Source organism: Abramis brama (genome assembly GCF_963993115.1).
Source record: "Abramis brama genome assembly, chromosome: 3".
Taxonomy (NCBI): Eukaryota; Metazoa; Chordata; class Actinopteri; order Cypriniformes; family Leuciscidae; genus Abramis; species Abramis brama.
Window position 1 is genome coordinate 35303385 of NC_139965.1, and position 22429 is coordinate 35325813.

Here is a 22429-nt window from a genome sequence, read left to right on the forward strand (position 1 = left end):
GTACCATAGTAAGGCTTTTTTTCCATTTATAGATCAACAGTCCATCCAAATCCATTTATTTGAGGAAAAGATTGCCATCACAAATATTTTCAAACAATTAGCATTTTGTAAGTCTATGCACAACTCTATAAATACAAAAATACAAATTTATAGCACTGTTACATGATTAAAACATTGCTTTCTTGAATACGGGAAATGTCAACAAGAAACAGTACAATCATTATCAAAATTTGAGTCCCTCAAAATGTCAACATAGTTCCTTTTGAAATACTTTAAAGATTTATGAGTTGAAAATACAGTCCAAACCATATGGTCAAAATCAGGAGTTATTTAGATGCCAAAATCTTCCAATATGAAGTTTAGCATAGTCAAAGCACAGTGAAAGCTTTTACACATTATTAAAGCATAAGCACACAGACAGTATTGCTTTCAAAATAGGAAAGATGTGACTTTAGCACTTTAATGCGGAGTCCATTAAGACGTAAATCATTCTTGTGATTGTCTTTCAACATTTTCAAGTCCACAGTGTTGTTCTATCTCTATAATGTGAGCCTACACCTCAAACTTACTTCATTTCAACATTGTCCTATTCCAAAACACAAATGTGACTTCGCTGAAGAACTTCAGATAGTAAGACATAAGTATGACTATAAATGAATACTAAGAACGATCGTTTTCTAGGGGCAAAAAAAAACCACCTTAAAATCTGTGGTAAAACATACATTTCATTCCCCCCACAATGTCGTTCCATGACGTTACTTTTAAAAAGACTCATTAGAGGATCAATAAAGCACTTCTTCATACAGGTCTTCATACCAAGGATCAGTTCATCAAATTTCACATCCACTTAAGCTCCAGGAGTTTGAGTGTTTTGACTAGTCAAGCCTCTACGATTAAGGCACACAGAAAAAAGATACACAGTTTAGCAAATGCATTCATATGTACTGCAGTACACTTGTTCCTTCACATACAGTCTGTTAGTTTCAGTCATAAGAATTCATACAAACAGGAACCCTTCATGAATGCCATATCATACACACAGATACATAATATATACACCTTCTTCAAAAACTCTACCCTTGCTTAAATCGATATATACAGATAACTGGACAGGGTTGAGTGCACAGTGGAGTACAGAAACAACCACAAAGAACAAAAACAATAGATTATGCACACAAGATTTAGTATCTAAAAATCGGAAGTATCTAAAACGTTTCATTAAACTCACACCCCCCTTCACCCACACACACAATTTGAAAGCCGTTGTTGTCAGTTTTACCGCAGGGTCACATTCACGAGGTGAAATACTACATTTGGTACAATGTAGCTACCAAAGCTGTGGTATTATACAAATATTTAACATTAAAATAAATACTGGTGCTCCTAACATCTAACCTCGTCTCTACAGAAAAACGGCCCGATCCAACTGCAGTTTTCTCAGATGTGTTTGGATACAGGAACACAATAGCAGAGAGAAAAAGCCTCTTTGTTTTTGTTCATAAACCCTCTCACAAATTCCCATTCCACTTCAGATCACTTAAATCAGTTGATCTTTGATAAGACACATTTTAGAAACAGTTGCAATCCTTTCATATTAGCCGACTGGGAGTGGATCTGAATAGAAGGGGGTTCAAGTGGTTTATTGCGGGCATTATTAAAACCTTTCAGGTTCTCTGCTGGGAGAAGTTTAGGAGCACAGTGGAGTGAGTTTCTGTCAATATTCATCCAGATCACGGGAAGGTAAAGCCCTTAATTAGTGGAAAGATTGAAGTATACAGTCAAATGACGACGGCCTGAGGCTTGATGGTAATGAAGATGCCAGAAGTTTGTTCCACTTCAGACTGTTTGTTTGTAAGAGCTCATCCTAACTGCCCGCCGTCACGAGGATACACAGAAGAACACACTGTGACAGGAATGCAGACGGGGCTTTGCTTGTCTCGGTCTCTATTGGTCCGTCTGTGTGGTTTACTGTAGTTCAGGCCGTGACTCCACCTCTCCCCGCGAGGCTGTGCGCGCACGGATGTACTCGCTGGTCTGCAGGGGTCCGTCTCGTGAGTCCCCGAGACGCCATCTCCGCACTGCCAGATACGTGTTCACGCCATATACTCCCATCACCAGAAACCCAAAAACCTGGAGAAAACACACACAAAATAACTGTAAGAGGGCTGGAGGTGGAAGATTTCAGCTTTAAACTATGAGCTTTTGTTTAAAGGAATAGTTCACCCAAAAATGAAAATTCTGTCATCCTTTACTGACCCTCATGTCGTTCCAAGCTCTTAAGACTTTGAAAAGGTTATAAAACGAAAAACATACATCACATTTGGTAAACAGAAGCTCAAACGAGTGTGCTTGATGCATGAGAACCAGTGATGTTTGTTCAAGCGTATGACATGCATGTGATGCACTGTAGAAAATGTTGCTGACTCAAATTAAGTACAATCAACTTGGATGCTTGTCATTTCAACTTGAATTACATTAAACTGACTTTAAAAAATGTGCTGATTCTTGTATAACTTATGAAAAAAAGTTCAAAATTGCTTCACTTATTTTGATGTTAAAGCAATGTAAAAATATATGTCGTCATTACTTATTGATCATATAATTTTTTACAGTGCATGATCTTCCGTGTTTACCATATGTGTTGTGTCCTATGTTTGTGTGTGTCGATTGATGTTTAGATGTAAATGAAAGCCTACATTAAATCTGATCATTATGTAAAGCAATCGTATCTCTTCTCCAGACTTGGATTAAACCCCTAGATTCACATTCACATTTTACGATGCCTTTATGACCATTTTGGATCTTTTACATTTTGGTTACCTGAACTTTTAACGGAGGGACAGAAAACACTTATGTTTCATTAAAAATAACTTAATTTGTGTTTCAAAGATTAACCAAAGTCTTATAGATTTGGAACGACATGAGGGTGAGTAAATGATTACAGAATAAGCATTTTTGGAATGTCACAGTAAATATAACATTAAATTTATACTTCTACCATAATATACTAAATTCTGTCTCTCTTTCTATCTCTCTCTCTCTCTCTCTCTCTCTCAGGCCGTGAGAGCCGAAGGAATTTTCAGAAAAATCCCCGGGTGTTAAAGTGGTTTCCCGCTGAGAACATCTGTATCATAAAACACTCAGCACAAATCCCCAGCCTTTGACTTCTAGGGTGTTGGTGGATATTGTGCTGAGCTCAGGTCATTCGTGAAGTGTCTACAATCATAAAGGTCAGGATCTGAGTAAAAGAACCTGATCCTGTCACAATATTGGGAATCATCTACTTCTCTTCACTGAGCAGACACAACAAACCTCTTCACAGACACAAGAGGTCAGCAGCCTCGACCAAAACACACAAACTAACTTTTGTTGGCATTTTCTTTGGGAATTTTGTAGGAAAATCAATGGAATTCTTATGGAAGTCTTTTTCTGCCTCAAAGTAAAAAAGAAAAGAAAAAGGTAACTGTGACTTTATATCTCACAATGTGACTCTTTTTTCTTATTTTAAACTTTATCTCACAGTTATCTTGTTTGTTTGTTTGTTTTTTCTCTGACCTCAGGAAAAAGGCTTCCTAAATTCTGTGGAACTGACTTAAACAGAGCTGAGAGTGCTTCACTTTTACTCACAGCTAAAAACATAATCAAATTAGCCCAAATATTTTATAAACAAAAGTGATGTGTCCAAACTGTGCTTCTGTGGATCTAGTAATGAGTGATGCAGTCAAAACTTGACACAATCTAAATTCTGAGATAGAAACAACATGTGAGAAGAACAAAACTGTGAGTGAAAAGTGAAGTGGGATGGAGAAACAGGAAAAGAGGAAGCAGAGAGGTTTTCGGTGTTAAAAATCAAAGAAGCAAAGCAAACAATATGAATCATTCAGATGGATCATGACTATGACTTCTCAAAACTTCCCGCTGTCTGCTTGTCCAGGACTCTCTCCAGGAACGACTATGTGCTCCATTTCAGCCACATGAGGGCAGCAGAGCCCTGGCAGATTAGGGTCCACTTAAAATACTTTAGAAATGACTAAACATTAGAATTCAACCACAACCACAGGGACAGGATTCATGAAATAAAGAGCTGAGTAAGCTTGATAGGTACCACAGCTGCAATCTCTGCTCCAGATTGATGGTTAAGGGCTGCCAAAACCACTGAAGCCAGAAAGAAGAACAAGGTGCTGGTGGCAGTGTTGATTAGATCCTGCAAGAGAGAAAGAGAGAATGTGAATAAAAACGCTAGTTGCAATAGTCTTTTTCTTCCCTGTTGTGTCATTAATATATCCAAGTGAAACGGCTTCTCGAACAAGAAAAAAATTGTAGGGTGGGACTTGATTGATTTTTGTCCGTTAGGAATTGATTGGATCATTGTGGTTTGATATTGCTGTGGTCTCATGTGAGTGACAGAATTCAAATCAGTATATTAGACTGATTTCTAAAGGATCATTTGATACTACAGACTGGAAAAACAAACATTAAAATTTGCACTTCTCAGATTCAAAATAATCTCTGATCTGTTAGGACACTGTCTGTATACACTGCAAAGTTTTAGGATGACAACCACATTTAAAGCGACACTAAGGAACTTTTCCTCTTCGGTCGCCCTACAGGTTGGAAGCGGAATTGTCCATTACCGCTGTCGTAAATAATTTCGCCGCCCGCAGCCTACTGTCGCACGCACACTCGCTGTTTATCCAGCACCGGCTTTGGAATGAACGATGTCCACTGACAAGGTAGAGTATGTTGCATGATTTCATGAAAGCATGATGTATTGCGATCATCGGAAACGAAGGAAAACTAAATAATGACTATTGTAACGCTTGACATAAAGCAAGTCAAGTTTGTAGTTTTCTTGTATGTCTCATTCGAACTACAGAAACGCGACCCGGTTTGGCAAACTTGCATAGTGTGGTTATGGCAGATATAGGGCTGCAAAGCGAATCCAGAAGTGCCTTTCACCCTGTTACGACTTGATGAACCACTGATACGATTTTGGAAACATTATTTTAAGGTAAAAAATGTTCCTTAGTGTTGCTTTAAATGTGGGACTGGTGTCAAAACTGACAAATAATATAAGACATAAAATTTCATTGCTGTGTTTCCAGGAGAAAAGAGACATCTCATACAATAATACATTCTTTGTGTAGAGAAAAGCCATGTTAGTTCATGAAAAAAAAAAAAAAAAAGGTCATATCAACATTTACACATTCACAAGTTTGGAGTTATATGGTACTCCAGAAAACCCTTTTATGACCAAAGAGTGAACAGAGAAGAGCTGGCAGTGAGGCGTGGTCATGCTGACTGCAGTGATGCAGTTTGACAGGCAGGGGGAGCCAAAAGCACCGACTATTAACCAACTATTCAGATTTCATCAAAAAGATCATCATTTTGTGTTCTGAAGATGAACGCAAGTCTTACGGGTTTGGAACGACATGAGGGCAAGCAATTAATGACAGAATTTTCATTTTGGGGTGAACTAACCCTTTAGGGCAATCATTCAGAAACCAGTTCTATCAAGAGTAACCTGTTATTTTCATGATAACTAAACACTCTTAACTCAAAACCCCTGGTACTACCACACGCAAAGACTCGTGTAAATATAGCTGTGTGCAACCTATTTGCTATCTGCACATTCATGTTAGATCGCAAAAACACATGAGTACCTTTTATTTGGGCCATAAAGTCATTCATTTACAGTCATGCAGTTATGAAGTGACGGATGGGCATCTCTTTCCCATGTTGTTTATTGCTATTACAGTTTTACCTCAATTAATTCACCCACCACTTTGCAACGATAACGTCACAGTTTAGCTTTAATACTTTCACAAATTAGAGTCAAAGTTTTCAGGAGAGGAGAAATCCTACTCTATTGAGTCTGCTGGGCGTTCAGAGTCTGGAATAGATGTGGGTTTTTTCTGAGCTTTGGCTCTGTGGGGGGTGAAATGTAACAGGCCCTTCAAAGCACATCACAAACTGAACCTCACTGGCTGGCACCTCAAATGTCACATCCCAGGCCGATGCACCATGAACCGCTGGCTTTGATGTCTTCAAGTGAACACAGACTGTCTTCTCCAGTTGTACATGCAGTAAGATGCTTGTGGCCAGTGAATCTGCTGGATGAGGAAGGGGATGCTATGTGATCACTGACTAGGGCTCAACCACTCAATGTGAAAGAAAGTTTTAACTGTGCTGCGTTCACTACATTTGTTGACTGTCCTTGTGCATGTTTTTATGCCTTAGGAAAATTAAACATTTGGTTGTCTGTTATGTATTGAACACTGTTGTTGTGAATTAAACTTTTGCACTAAGATAAACTAAAAATTGCACAAATGATGTATGATAATCTTTGATGCATCATTAAGAATGGGTTGAAAATATAAATGTTTCATATAATATAATATAAAAAAATATAAAAAAATTAAACATAAATCTTAGCATTTTGTTAAAAATTATTATATTAAATATACAATTGATTATATTTAACGTCCCACTTTAGATTAGGTGTCTTTATCTACTACGTACTTACATTTAAAGTAATCATTTGATACAATGCACTTATGTACATACATGTTTTTATATTGTATTTATATTATTATAATTATCTGAATGTAATTACATCTGTCATTAATTTCTGTAATTACACCCATAATTACACTTTTGAACCTTTTAACCTTTAACCCACCCTTAAACATACCCATAACACTTAACCTGTCCTAACATTACCCGTATCCCACCTCAATATCAGCAAAAATGTTGTGCAATACAAGATCAACACAATAAGTACATTGTACTTAGATCAAACTACACAGTAGTTAAAGACACCTATTATAAAGTGTGACCATGTACGTTTATTGAAAGTAAATATATAAACTACTGATTTGTAGCAGAAAAAAAAAAAAGTTGAACCTTGAAGCAATAAGGTAACATCCAGATTTCCCACACTACAGAACATTAAAGTCTACGTTTCTCTCGCTTTATTCTTAAAATTTGCATAAATATACTTTGAGAGGAGCTGGGTGGTTTGTCTGTGTGCAGCTAATAAGCACTCCAGCGTGACTTAGGCATGACCACCCATGTGACAAAATCCATGATGGGAGTCTCACATGATTTTCTATCATCCACACACACTCAAGCGAAACCATGCCCATCTCACACGCAATATAGCACATTAACAAATATGCCAAAACCAGGATACGGTCTCAATCGTTCAAACACATGCCAAGCCAGCCTTTGCCTTCACACATACTTCACCAGATGGATCAAATGCAAGCCAAACCAAACTCTGAAACACACATAATGTGAAAAACTGCTGACGTGTTTAAAATATTCTAAGTGTAAGAACACAAAGCATATGCCTGAGGTTAAACTAAAGTACTAAGTCCACAGAATTACTTAATGATGAACATACAGCACAATAGTATCATAAAAATAATCATGGAGGTTTACATGTAACGTTTAAGTTAATGCAGGTAATATGAAATTGTACACAGACCAAAGCAGTCATAAGTTCCCTAGAGGAGGCAAACTGGCCTCAGGAGGGGTCTAAAACTGGGACATGTAGTGTTCACACTGGGTTCACATCTCTGATGTATTTAACAGCCACTGCGGCCCTCCAAGTTGTTAACAAAGGAATTTTTCAGAAGAAATAAATACTTTTGAGCGAGGGTGCATTGGATTGATCAAAATTCACAGTAAATGCCTTTATCATGTTACAAAAGTTTTCTATTTCAATTCATCAAAGAATCCTGAAAAAAGTATCAGTTTCCACAAAAATATTAAGCAGTACAATGGTTTCAGAAATATTTAATGAACATCAAATAAGCATATTAGATCGATTTCTGAAGGATGATGTGACACTGAAGAGCAATGATGCTGAAAATTCAGCTTTGCCATCACAGGGATAAATTATATTTGAATTAAAATATATTAAAATAGAATAAAGTTGTTTTTAAATAGTAATAATATTTGACAATATTATCTTTTTATATATATATATATATATATATATATATATAAAATAAATACAGCCTCAGTGAGCATTAAGACTTGTTTCAGAAATATAAAAAAAAAACTCTAACCAACCCCAAACTTTTAAAGAGTAGTGTACACTTGGACAGCATCACCCTCAAAAAAAGACCTCACATTTTCTATACCCATTAGAGTGTGTTAATGGGGGACAGAGCATTCAGCAAACTGTTGCCAAAAAAGTTATTGATGCACAAGAGCCATATTCAAGCAGAGAATCAATGTAAAAACATGCATGCATATGCATATGTGTGCAAGAAACAGAGAATTAGGCTTCTGCGCTGTATACGGCCTGTGCCAAATATTCTCAGTGGTGCCATAATACTGAGTTACACACTGCTTTAGGCAACAGAAGGCCCATAGATCTTGGAAATGTGAAAAAAAAAAAAAATCCATTCCAAGTTTGCAGGGCAATATAACCTGAATCCTGAAGTTTCAGTCATATCTCTTCATCTGCCTCGGTGGTGAGATTTAAGCTTTAAATGAAGCTGCTAAAAGCTTTTCCTGGACCTTCCTTTGGTGTGCTGGGCCTCTCTGGCCCTGTTTACACCTGGTATTAAGATGCGTTTTGGTCGATCGGATCACAAGTGGACGACGCTAAAAACAGGTGTAAACGGGGTCTAAAACATTTTGAGCTTGTCCACTTTAGACCACTTCCAGAGGTAGTCGAAAACGCATTCGACCAGATTGCTTTAGTATTGTAAACGCTCATGTGGTCGAATGTGTTCGAACAGCCACTAAAGGCCGCCTACTCTCCACCTACTGACCTAATGCGTAAACATTATGGGATGTGCGCTAGCCAGACGGGATTCAAACTTTGTTGGCTGGAGATCCAAGTTTGGTTTAAAAACAAAAAATGTACCAAGCACAATGTTCTCTCACCACTCCTGATTTCTAACACGCACGCACAGAGTTCGGTGTGGTCTGTTTTTCCGCCATCTCCGGGTGCGTTCATATATAAACTGCGCAAGCTTATGTAGTTAATTAGATCGAAAGATCTGAAAAAACACAAACATTTACCCGCCCATGGACCCTCCCCTCGAAGAAATCAGGACAGAAGCGATTGAAAGTGGACAAAAGAGACAGATTAAAATACCAGGTGTAAACGGTTATGTGACTGCCTCGTCTACTTGTGATCCGATCGACGAAAAACGCATCTTGATACCAGGTGTAAACAGGGCCTCTGATGCTCTGTGTGTGGAAAGACAGCATGATGCTATATTAACCATTGTCCTTGATCTGGATCCTCCCTAGGTAGTTTCCACCATTATAAAAGGAAGTTGTAGATGGGAAATCATCCTGATAATACAATAACACGGCTGCCCTTTAAGGCAATGAATTTGCAGGCAGCATTTGCACCCAAAGGTACCACTCAAAACTGATTCCAGAGGGACTCCCGAGGAAGCATAATGGTTTAATGATCTACAACAAAATAGAGAGAGCTTTGGTGATAACTAAGCAAATATTTAATTACTACAAGACAAAAAAAAGACATTGAAAGAGGAAAAAGTTGGTCAAAAACTTACATTTACACACAGGCTGACCAACAACCGCCGAACTGTTACTGAATCTAACGCACCAGATAGTGTGATATCATAGGCAGTGAAGGATACATCAATGCTGCCTTCTAAAAACGATCAGATGAAGACGATCATGGGATTATTTCAGACGTGCCATGTTGCCTCCGTACCTCCCATATGCTGCCTGCGGAGGCATCATTTTTCAGCTTTCGAGTGCAGCCGTAGTTAGTTGAATAATAACGTATGATGTTTTACAAGCCTTAATGAGTCCGATTTCAAAATTACACATCTTTAATGCATCTTTACCCTCTCTCAGTCGGCCTGTAGCTCATGTTCAGTAATGACACATAATCATAGGTTTACTGTAATGCGTCTCAAGTCTCAAAGAGGCCATTCCATTAAAGCACACAATGTAAAACCAATCATTATCCTGTCACCTCACAAAGTCAAATCTCTCCTCCTCTCCTGTTAAAATGCACCATCTATTTCTAGTTGTGTTAAGTGAATACTGGCTGTGCTTTTCTATGTATGTATGTACATGTGTGCGGTTAGAGAAGGTTTGTGAATTGGTACAATTGTGCCAGCGTACCACCGCGAGCTGAATACGCTCATTCTACTGACCTATCACTTTCAATAATGTCAGTCACCATGCCAGCCCCCTTTGAGCCTGGCACTGAATCACACCATCAAAGCACTCAGCGGGAGTAGGGGGTGCCGTACAATAGACGGACCGTCCCACATAACCGCCCCTCTGGAACCAAGTGCCACAAGAAACAACTAGCTAGCTCTGTGTGTACACTCCAATCTGCTGCCATCTCAACTAAATCAACGTTAGTCGACATAACAGATTTAGCACAAAACAATTTTAAGACCTAAAACGTCCACCACAGTTCTGCTCTTTATAGAGAGAAGTTTAATTGCTGCTGGGTTTGGAAGGATTTTATCTCAAAATGAAAAAAAAAAACCTCTTCTGAGACCACAATTACAGGACCAAAAAGTACAGTTGACTTTTAGCGCTGTGTTATGTGAAAGTTCCTGAAGCACAGCAGTGGTGAAGTTACGAAAGCCAGAGATACAAACATGAAGGAGGGCAGGAGAGCAAGGCTGTTGCTGAACAAACCCCTGTCCCAAGTGCGTCCATTCCAGAACAAATGAGAGGCCTGGGCCCATGGGGTTTGCCTGGCAGGATCATGCTCAGTCCAAAACCTCCAAAGCCCCACCACAGCTGAAATGGTTATAAAGATCACAGTTCTTCCAATGAGCCATGGCAATACCAAGAAAACCCCAACTCGTCAGTATTCAAAATAAGCAAGAGCGTACACTAACATGCATCGACTGGACAACTTGAAAACCCTGTTTAATATCTCCCCCATGACCAACACAATCCGGCTCTCAACATTTCCTGATCTCATTCCCCACCATTTCCTCTTATTTCTCCACTGTAAATAAAACAAAAAAGTGCCAAAACAAGCAACATGTCAAAGAATTAAGACAGAGAAAAGGTCTTGTCCTAAATCAAAATGTAGCCTAATGCTCTAAGCTTTTTTATATACCCATGCATACTTGGTTAAATTAGGGCTCCACAATAAATGGTTCAACTGATAATCATGATTATTTTGCTCAAAAATTATAATTGCTATTATTAATGATGATTGTTCTCAGTTGAGTAAACACGAGAAGAACATTAAGAGAACATCAGCTCATATTCATACTCACAACAGTTTATTTTACCTCATCTAGTTTCCTGATTTCCTGATCATAATTATCGTATACATTAACACACTCCCTACATTATGAAAACTGGTAAAACCATAAGAAGCTTCTGACAAAAGCTAAAACCATTTAATTAATAATATTAATTCTAAATAATTCCAAAATATGTGAATGTTTTTCTATTAAAACAACAAAAAGACTTTGCATTGTAGTGCAAAGTTTGTGTAAATGCATCTATTCAGCAACCATAATCGCAAACAATATAGTCAAGATTCATGTTTAGCTTTATTACATTTCGTCATTTGAGCAGAATATCGCAATGGAGATCACTAAAATATATCCATTTAAGAGGTTAAAACTCTGATTGGGGGATTTAAACAGTGGGGCAATATCGCAGATGATGCTTATTAACTTGAGAGAAGCAAAATCGCTATGTTAAAAGCATAAATAAAGCACTTTTTGAAACCAGTTTGCAAACAAGGGTTCAACTTTCTCCATCTACCTTCCGTCTGGGTGGGCAAATTAAATATTAAAGAAAACAGAAAATTTAACTTAAATTGGTAGAGGTACTTTATTCTTGTCTGTGTGAGGTTAAGCACATATTCTTGCGTATACCATAATGCAATGAGATAGTTATGGTTGGATGTGAGTTGCTGTTACTTTTCTTGGTACATGCACAGCTCTGGAAATAAAACTCTACAGTCTTTTCCATCATAAGCTCTGTAATAGATCCACAGCACTGAGGTCCAATTATGCTGAGCTTTGTGTGTGAGTGTGTGTGTATAGGCAGGGGGACAAAGGGAACCATGCCTTATTAATCTTTCAGTGAATCAGTAAATTCATCTCCCATGAGCAGCAATTCATGTTTGCTAGAAGCGGGTTTAATGAGAGCTGTGAGCACACAAGCTCCCATTCTGAGCAATACGAACCCCGTGTGTATGGCCTCCTCCTCAGCAGCACTGGGCACAAGAGAGCAGCTTTGTTCTAGTATGTCATGGCAACAGAAAACCAGTTTCATTTATGCCACAAATAACTAATGCTTTCTCATTATCTATTATCACATGCGCTTCTTAAAATATTATGCATTGCAGGGGTGTCCAATCCTGCTCCTGGAGGGCCACTGTCCTGCAAAGCTTAACTTCAACACACCTGCCTGGAAGTTTATAGTATGCCTAGTAAGGGTGTTTTCACGACAACAATGTACTAAAAACGGAAAAGTCTTTCCTTTGCTTGTTTCACAAACAGGCGACAACGTTGTCAAAACAATCCCTGCTCACAAGGATCCGTGAAAACGACTAAAAGCGCTGTGTTATGCATGGAAAACTTGCACTTTGAAACCCGATTTCAAAAGCTTGCATTTTCAGGCCACCAAAACGCCATTGTCGTGTAAACGAAAGGCCAAGCCGCATAAAAGTTTTCCGTTTTTAGTTGAAAACAGTGTCGTTTAAATGACCCCTAAGACTTTGATTAGCTGGTTCAGGTGTGTTTAATTGGAGTTTGGTTGGAGTTAAACTGTGCCCTCCAGGAGCAGGATTGGACACCCCTTCACTAGAAACTTCCTGGCAAGTGTGTTGGAGCTGGTTGAAGCTAATATCTGTAGGACATTGGCCCTCTAGGAGCAGGATTGGACAATCTTTATACACAGAAAACATTTAAATAGTGACTTAAAATGAATAAAATACAAATAAAATAATGCTAAGCTAGGCTATGCAAAATCAGTTTTGGAACAAAATGAGGGTGAATAAATGATTACAGAATTTTCATTTTTGGGACGAACTATCCCTTTAAAAGTCTAATGTTGTGAAGGATTTTGAAGTTTTGTGTGGAAATCAAATCATCGAGGTAATAAGAACGACATACTGTTAGACTCCAGTTGACATGCGGCACTTTGGTGTGCAGGTTCAGGCTGAAGATGAGGAGCAAGACGCCTGTGACAACGAAGGCACTGCAGCTGACAAACTCAAAGAGGTAGACGCCGGCACAAGGCGAGCACATCATTACGGTCTCAATAAAGATGAAAGAGATGAGAGCCAGGGCCTGCAACAGAGAGGAAAAAAACAATTATTTTAAAATAACACGACAAGCATTTGTCCCAGCAGTAAACAACCTCCTTCATTTTATCGAGCAGAAAATCAAAGCCAGCATCTGATGTTGACTTAAACGATACAACTATACAGATTTATCTCTGATTTAAGACCACAATATAATACAATGTAGTCCTTTGTGGAGAGCAGTGAAGAACCACAAGAAAGTATTTTTCTCGAAAGGCTTTTTCAAGGAATAAATGACTCATCTACATTCAGCGCTTACTTTGTAATGCGTTTTCCACATGGTCATAACAGGGCCTTGTAGAGTGTGTTGAACCCTAGTGAAGTCGCAGAGGGTTCACCAATGTTTTCCTGCCGCATTTGTCAGTAGACCACAGCACGGGAAGAATTCTGAGGTTAAAATGCTATTTAGGTGTTATGCAGCCTTGACTCTCCAGCATGAAACCTCAGACAGATTACAGGTTGGCTCGCTCCAACAGGGGAGACAGAACCACTGCCACAAAACATTCCAACATCCAGACGGGGGCTATTTCCAGCTGGCCCGGGGACCGGATGCTGTCATATGGCAGAAGATGCACACATCTAGATATGGAAGTACAATGTGGAAAACTCCCTATGAAATGAATTATTTCTGTGATGAATAAAGAACTGGATGTAGGCTTGCTAATGGAACGACAGTGAAAGTCAGCAGACAAATTTAGCCTCTCCTGATGCTGAGAAATAAAAGCAAAATCATCCACTGGACCATGACACTGTAGGGTATCCAATTGGATCCAACTCGAATGAACTTGACGGCTGGGTCTGCTATTCAACAGTTTATGCATTAAGGCCAATTCACACCGCACAGACAAACGCCAACAAACATGTTTGTTGGGTTCTGTCGGATCAGTGTGTTACCCGTTGCCGTCTGTTGCCATTGGTCGGGGTTTGTTCTCACCTGACTGAACATGTTCAATCAGCGTTTGTCGGTGTCTGTTGGGGCAGTGTGAACATGAGTTATTTTTCATAAAATTCTAAATCCAACTGCCAACTTGTGTGGACTATTTGGAAAACTGCAAAGGGCTGAGGGCCCCATTTGACTGGGACGGGACCAAAACGTTTTTTAATGTGTGGACTAAAATATTGATGCTCAGGGACTCTCAATCAACTTGTCAATCAATAAAGAAAATAAGACTCAACAAAAATCCAAAGCTCATGCTGTGCATTTGAAATGCAAATCGAGTCAAGCATCAGCCAGCATGAAAGCAATTACAGTATGAGACCTGAACAGATCAGTCACCTGATCTACAATGCAAAAGAGTTTCCTCTTTTCTTTACACAAACAAATACAGAAAATAAAACATTTAATAAGGTAAAGCGCATATGTTATACATATGCAATGTTCTAGTATTTCTTACAGCTTTAAAATTGGCTTAAATAATTATATAAATAAATATCATTTAAAATAAAATATGATGTGTTAATGTGATTGCTATGAATTGTTTTATTTTAACTTCTGAGTCAAAAGCAGCTTGTGAAGGCATGAAAGCACTATCAAATTACGATTTGCATTCTCTTCCTAGTTCTCTCCCCTTCCAATTGGTTGGTTTATTCTGACTGAAACATTTATTCAAAGCAACAAACATTAAATCTCAAAGTGGGGTTAGGTGCCTTGTTTAAGGGACATTTTACCTAAAAACAAAAATTCTTTCATCATTTGCACACCATTATGTCATTCTAAACCTTCATAACTTAGTTTCTTCTGTGCAACCCAATTTGAATCAAGTTGGTAACCAAACAGGTTTGGTGACCATCGACATCCATTGTATGAAAAAAAAGAGACATTTCTCAAAATATCTTCTCTGATGTTCCGCAGAAAAAAGAGAATCATTTTTGGGTAAACTATAACTTTAAGACCCCCAAGTTGGCAACACATCTAATTTGCTACATCATGATGCACTCAGTTAAAATAGCCACCAGCAGTAGATTTCTTCTAAAAATTATATGTAATTAAATATTCTACAGAATTTCATAGGAAGGCTGAACGTTATCACAAAGTGTCAACTGTTACTGACCACTTCCCCTACTTACACAAACCCTTCTTCATCTCATCTGGCTTTTTTGCACTGATCACATTGGGGAAGTGCGTACCAAAGATAAATGACTGTTCATATCATCGTTCCTGTCACAGTGCCAGCAGAGCCAGCATCACACCATCAAAAAGATGTGTATTTGGAGATGAGGGCATTGATCTTGATAAACGCAGCACAGACTGTCTCCTACAATTCAGCAGGTGTCAGCCGCACAGAAAGTAATGTTTATATGTCACTCTCCACCCTCCTCCTCCTCATTCTGCTGTCCTTCAGAGCCCCCCTACTTTAGGCAATCAGCAAGTTCCTTGTAGCAATGACCACATGGAGTCAAATCCCCAGTTTGTACACACGCCATCTGTTGTGCCCAGAAAATGAATGGTGGGAGGGGTGGTCTGACAGCTTGCATTGTGTTCCAAGAGCTCCTCCTTAAACGGAAATGAGCCTTCCAGCTCCCACCCAACAGTCTTTTCCTCGCCTAAAGGGAATTGCTCCTTTAAACCAAAATTTAAACCACTTGCTGGAAATGAGCCTTCCAGCACCCACCCAATAGTCTTTTCCTCGCCTAAAGGGAATTGCTCCTTTAAACCAAAATTTAAACCACTATTCCAAAGCTTCTTAACCTTGGAGATGCTCGCAGAAAAGCAAACTCTCCACATTGCGTAAGTTTCACAAGAGCGAGTGGAGAAGTACACAGGCAAAAAGCATCTGGTGAGTCCATCAACTCGCTACATTACAGAGAGCTCTTTCATTATATTTAACTGTTCCTTATCAAAATGGAAAAACTCTATCCTTTAAGGTAAAATGACATATTTATGATGCAACTTGACAGCTCCAAAACATCTATAATTTTACTCATGTCAGGATGACATAAGGTGAAAACACCTGCCAAGGGCAAGTTGCATAAACATAGCCAATATGTTAAGACAGTGTCTAAAGATCTAGTATATGACCCACTACTAGCAGTTCAACAAGGGGCATTCAGTCTTACTTTTTTTATATCAAATTAGGCCAATCTACGTTTTTATGAAAAACATTAAAAAAATGTATGTCTAACTGAAGACTAGTCTTGGCAGTTTATACAAATGGTGTGGCTTCATTCTCAGAACTCGCACAGACAATGGAAAGGTCAATAGTTTCAAAACCACAGTCTAAAATGACAGGGTCCTTCCTGGTCAAACTAAAAGAAAGCCATATAAAAACAAAAGGTTGGATAGTATCTCTACCAAAGGACATTTAAAAGAGTTAATTTAGGGATGAGCAACTGACTAATTGATTAGTGAGGTCAACTAGTTTACCTATAATTTTTCTTATATACTAACATTCAAAAGTTTGGGGCCAGTTTAAAAAAAAATTATTAACAAATTAAACACTTTTATTTATTAAGGGTGTGACAGTAAAGAAATAATAATACAATAATAATAATGTTTTACTGTATTATTGATCAAATAAATGCAGTCTTGGTAAGCATTAGAGGCTTTCAAAAGCCTTAAATTAAAAATACCTTACTGACCAAGATTATGCTTATTTTATTGTATAGTTATTTACTTTAATTAAAAATATATATTTTTTCTTTAATCAGTTTTTCTTTAATTAGTATGCTTTTGCTTTACTGTATAGCTATTAGACAGCTTGCACCCCACATCTTTTCTGTCTAGATTTGCAAAAACACGTTATGTAAACCCCTAAAAAACGCCCACTAAGGTTTATATTTGTGTAGAAGCCCAACAGATTATATTTGAATGCAAAAGTCCAATGATTATTTTTGTTCTTCTGTGAATGGAATGGATGATTCACTGATATTAGCCAAGAAAACCACATCTGCAGATGGACAAAACATTTCACAAAGATTAAACAGTCAAATACTCTCCTCCTTATCCTTATCCCACGGGAGCCTTAGGTAAATCATTGGCCACTACATGGAGAAACAGCCATGGTTGAATATTCTTGGCAAGCCAGCAGCAGGAAACGTGCAGCCATGTGAAAAACCCTGTGCTACAGCTCAATCTGCTCCTTTTAACCCCCAAAAAAATTCCAAACAATCCAAATAGCACTCAGATTGTTAGCAGGACAGAATGAGGACATATGCCAGGCCCAGAGGAGTCACCGCACACAAAAACATAGTAATGTGACAAAAGCAAGAACACAATAAAACTAAAGTCTAAAGCGGAGCTCGATACAGCCTCTCTCATATGCAGTGGGTAATATATTAAATCTCTGTTTTGAGGAATAATTGATCACATATTCAAACAAGTCAGAGATATTATGGTCGCGTCTCAAAACACCCAAGGGATATCACTGGAATGTTGCAATTTAAAAGTTATGTGGGAACTTTCTGAATCATATCCTGTTTAGCTTTTAGATCAGTCTTTTATTTTAATTAATTCCCTCTCACTAAGCTGTACGAAACGTCCCATACCATATTGTCTACCTGAGTAAAGAAACAACTCATAGACGAGGCGTTTGACCTAGGGATGGGCATTTTTCAAAAATATTGAATTCGAATATTCGGGATCATAAAATTCGAATATTCGAATATTCGTTTATTTAAATGACGTTTAACGAAAAATACGTTATTTTTTAAGTTAATTTTTTTTTTAAAAGTTTTTGTCACCATTTCTGAAGAAGCTTACGATTTGACAATATACACAACAAGCTTACAATATATGTTAAAATTTTCTTTTAATTGAGAACATAAAACAGTTGGCCTATGTGTAAACAAAAAAATATAAAGAACAAAAGGATTTCAGCTCAAGCAGCGCGAACGAAAAAAAAAAAAGTAATAAAAACTCGGTGAGTGTTTTAGCGCAATTTTCTGACCTCATGGGATCACAACACTAAGAGATAGTAAATCTTTTCCTGGATTGTTTTTGTGCGTTCCCGAGATTAGACCTTCCTTAACATAATGCCGAAAACCCGAAGTCTCTAGGTGGTCTGGTTGAGGAGTAGATAGAAGTGCAAGATTGGTGCGCACAGACAGAACAGAAATCATGAGTTAACAATCGCAATTTTGTCCGGTGGAAAATTGCGCTAAAAAACGCCTAATAAAGCAGAGTAGCAGATTGCGCCAGTTATCGTACAGAACGTACACATACACTCGAGTCAGCATATGATTATCGTGTTTATATTGTTTCACGTTAATGTTGAGAAGAACAATAATATTCACCGCAGGGGCGCCGCCAGCAGTTTATGCTCGAGTGAGAAAACGCGCTGCGCTGACAGACGTTTCAGTGTTCTAGTTCTAAGTTTCTAACAGCACTTTGCGTTTTCTGTTCTTAAACCTCTCCCTCAACGAAACTTAAAGGAAGAATATGTCTCAAAATCATTTTGCTATTAGATAAGTTATCATCTCAGATCACTCGCACTACATGTGCTTACCTGTGATGCAGTGATGGACAGCTGTCTTTCCTCAGTCGACTGCTGTTTGGATTTCATGTGATTTCTCATTGTGGTGATGATATTATAACTCCAGATTAATTCATTAATTTGATCAAAAGTAATTCCATTTTGTAAGATCTTAGTAACCTCATTTTCGACTAGTAATTCCAAACTTCGCGAGGCAGACGACGACATTATGATCAAATACAAACAACTTGTTAAACACGCGCCACCCAGTGCATTTAATTATAACTGCGAGTTAGTGCTTGGGATTTATCAGGGATTCACTGCATTTACGAACCGCAAAGTATTTAGGGCTTCATAAATTCGATAAAATCGAATAGTATTTTATTTTTCGAATAATAATTACAGATTGAATATTCGAAAATTCGAATATTCGTGCACATCCCTAGTTTGACCTCCACTGAGCATTACAAAACAAACACCTCAGGATGTTTGTTAAACAAACTACTAGAGGCTTGTTCTTCAACTTTTACTTCCATCCCTATGGTAGACTTCCTAATCTCTGATCAGTTGCAGTCTTTCTCATAAGAGTCAAAACAGGTTGAAGAAGCTGTTTTTAAGTCAGCAATAACCAGAGCTTTACTATACAACCAGTGCCTGCCTGTAATTTGACTCCACAGGCAAATGATCTTCTTGGTTCACATAAAACAGCATAGATAGAAAGCCACTCATTATGTTTATGAAGATAAAAGTTTTGCATGTACTCCACATGCCCACTATGTCAGACAGTATGTGTGCTTCCAAGTATTATCACTTAATCCGATTAAAATCTGAGTCACTTGAGCCTTGAGACGCACATAAAAGCAGAAAACTTGATTCATTAAGCAATCTTTAAGCAGACAGTACTATCTTCTGTACTTGGCACACAGGTTGTTTCCTTTGGCAGAGTACACAAGCCTTTGTGACTTCCTTAGTTTCACTCTGTTTTCCTGCCTGCATGCAGTTTCTTAACTGTGCATCACCATGAGGGCCAGGAGATGCTTTGCTTTTGCTGAGCCAGCAGAACAACAGAGTCATTTTTCTCTCTCTCTCTCTCTCTCTCTCTCTCTCTCTCTCTCTCTCTATCTCTCTCTCTCTCTCTCTCTCTCTCTCTCTCTCTCTCTCTCCTTACGCTTCCCACTCCTTTTTCGACATCTGGCAGAGGTTCACAGGCAGAAAGCTCTTATGCGAGTTTCTGTTTTGTCTGACCACGATGACTCTATAGATTTTTGGGTGTTTTGCCAATCAAGTGGACCTAAAGTGCAATCTGAAAGTTAATTCATTCAGACTCCAGGCATCATTCCCCTCCGTCAGCGATGCATTCCAGAGATTGTGATGCCTGCCGGCATGTATCCAACAGGAAATATTTTTATTTTAGATCCCCAAAAAGAGGAAATCTGCCCTTCTCACACTAATCCAATATGAGAAGAATGTTATCAGGAGTAAATATCTAAATGAAATATGTGGAGAGAGGAAAAATAATTTAATATATATATGACACTGTTTGGATGATGGAGACATCTGTTTTGCCTTAAATATTTTACCTTGAATAAAATCCAAAAGATGGGAAATTTGTCTTTCTTACACCAATAAAGTCTAACATGAGAAGAATGTAATCAGGGAGGATATTAAATCAAATATGTGGGGAGAAAAATGCTATATGAAAGAAAAAAAAATGCTAGAAAGAAAGAAAGAAAGAAAGAAAGAAAGAAAGAAAGAAAGAAAGAAAGAAAGAAAGAAAGAAAGAAAGAAAGATCAATGGCTCTGTTGAAGTCATATTGCTCACGGGAAGTCAATACTGACTGACTCAGTTGCAATACACCTTGCTGAAGTTCAGTAACGCAAACCTTTCTAGGCTCATAAGTTTTTCATGGAAAAGAGAAACCCCGTGACTATTCGAACTTACCACTTCGATAACTTTTAAAATACCGAAATGTGATTTGAGATAGTCCAGGTCACACCTGATGGCCATGAACACGTTTCTGGAGTGCACGGGCTCGGTGGTCGGCTGATACGGACTATTAGCTCCTGAAATCATCGAGGTGTTGGAGGCCTCGCCATCAAAGCCCTCTGCCTCCTCGTTATTCCTCATGCTGAACTCTTTTATCTCCACGTCCCGCCCAGATACAAGAGTAGATTTAGGTCTGAAACAGTGGTCCGCTGGTCCTCTGAAAACTGCCAGGCAGAAAACAATGTCTCAACAAAGAACAACCCTCGTTACAAAACGGTCACCGTAAACTCCAGCCGTGTGTATGACCTAGATCTAGAGCCCAAACACTACATCCACCTCTCCGCAATCTCCAATCCCATTCCTGCCTTTGTGCTGTGCTCGGATCCTGCAATGAATAGAGCTGAACGAGCTCGAATGATCACGACTGTTCTCATGGCAGTGTCCATATTTCACAGTTTCTGGATGCAGAATGTAATGTTGCTGCGAGTCTCCGCCCCCAAACTACAATCCTGCTTGGAAAGACGCTTTCAAGTAAAGTCTGTACGGCTTATGTCAGAGAAACAAAAGCTCAAAAAAGTCGTAATCATAAAGTCAAGCTTTGAGTTATTGTCTTCTTTTATGCAGATGAAGATCGCAATATGAGATTCATCAAATGCGAGACGACACAGTAGATTAATGTGTCGCTATGGCAAGCCGTTTTAACATTTATTCCTTAAAACTAACTTCAATTGGAACTATTTGATATTGAATTTTACAGGCATTCTGTTCACCACTGTGTTCCAATTGTTGCTGGTAAGTGTTCCAGCTTTTCTAGTAGGCTAGGGGAGAGCGGGGCACAAAGTAACGCTTTTTGACTTTCTCAGTTTGTGTAAATCTACTTATGGTTCAGAGTATTTATTTTTTCCCACATTAATTTCCCACATGTCTAGTACAATTATGTGGTTTTGTTTTATTAATACAGTATATACTTTTTTCTGGATATACCCCGAAAGAATGAAAGTGAAATGTGACAACATGCCCCATAGGTGGGGTACATTGTAACATGTGAGGGGCACATTGTAACATGACATATGACAGCTTAAAATGTTATCCGATCTAATAAAAAAAAAAATACAAGACAAACTAAAATATTTTCTAAATAAAATACAATTAAAAAACTTTTTCATATAAAATAATGGCAATTTTTAATAATTAAATATAAACTCATTTTTGAGTTTTGACTACGAACACAGGAAAACACAGCTATACAACATAGTTCAAAACAAATAAATAATTAGTAATTTCTGAACATTGACTCTCAGTCTTTATTCACCTTTTTCTCACGTTTTCTCAATAAAATTAATAAAACTATAGAATATAATAGCATATTTCTAATAGGGGCACATTGTAACGCAGTGTTACAACATGCCCCCGCCTGCACAACTGGGATTTAAACCCTGCTAGTGTCTTCTGCTAGTTAGCGAAGCATTAAAGAACTATCTAAACTGTTAAATGACATATTGGAGATTAAAATAATATCAGATTTGTCTAATTTTAAATAAACACAAAAAAAAAGAGATGAAAAATTAACTTAAGTAAGAAATTTACTTTTGCTATGGTTTAATAAATGTCTATGGATATCTTCCAATTTTTTTTTAATTTTGGCGCAATTTTTTCTCTATATAGTGTTGATATGGCAACTAGTAAATACACCAAGTTTTGTCATCCTAGCATGTGTGGAAG

The 22429-nt window shown here is 38.1% G+C and overlaps 1 protein-coding gene across 2 annotated transcripts; it reads right to left on the minus strand.

Moving 5' to 3' along the window:
* Positions 1 to 40: 40 nt before the first annotated feature.
* On the minus strand, positions 41 to 21420 carry cmtm4 (CKLF-like MARVEL transmembrane domain containing 4). Of its 2 annotated transcripts, none has more exons than XM_084109736.1 (4): positions 20663 to 21420; positions 13119 to 13295; positions 4106 to 4204; positions 41 to 2130 (listed from the first exon to the last, which is right to left on the minus strand). In XM_084109736.1, the coding sequence occupies exons 1-4, from the start codon at positions 20846 to 20848 to the stop codon at positions 1966 to 1968; spliced, it is 627 nt and encodes a 208-aa protein (XP_083965862.1). In that variant the 5' UTR covers positions 20849 to 21420; the 3' UTR covers positions 41 to 1965. The 2 variants fall into 2 exon arrangements, with proteins under 2 accessions (XP_083965862.1, XP_083965861.1); XM_084109735.1 differs by lacking the exon at positions 20663 to 21420 and adding an exon at positions 18754 to 18973.
* Between the last annotated feature and the right edge of the window lie 1009 nt (positions 21421 to 22429).

Bases quoted from the DNA above. Each gene is read 5' to 3' on its own strand.
- cmtm4 (XM_084109735.1), bottom strand. From the start codon at position 18,948: ATGTCGTCGTCTGCCTCGCGAAGTTTGGAATTACTAGTCGAAAATGAG. The intron at 13,296-18,753 runs GTAAGCACATGT...TCTCTGTTGCAG, and splicing joins TGTCCATCACTGCATCACAG to GCCCTGGCTCTCATCTCTTT. The intron at 4,205-13,118 runs GTATGTCGTTCT...TCTCTCTTGCAG, and splicing joins ATGTCAACTGGAGTCTAACA to GATCTAATCAACACTGCCAC.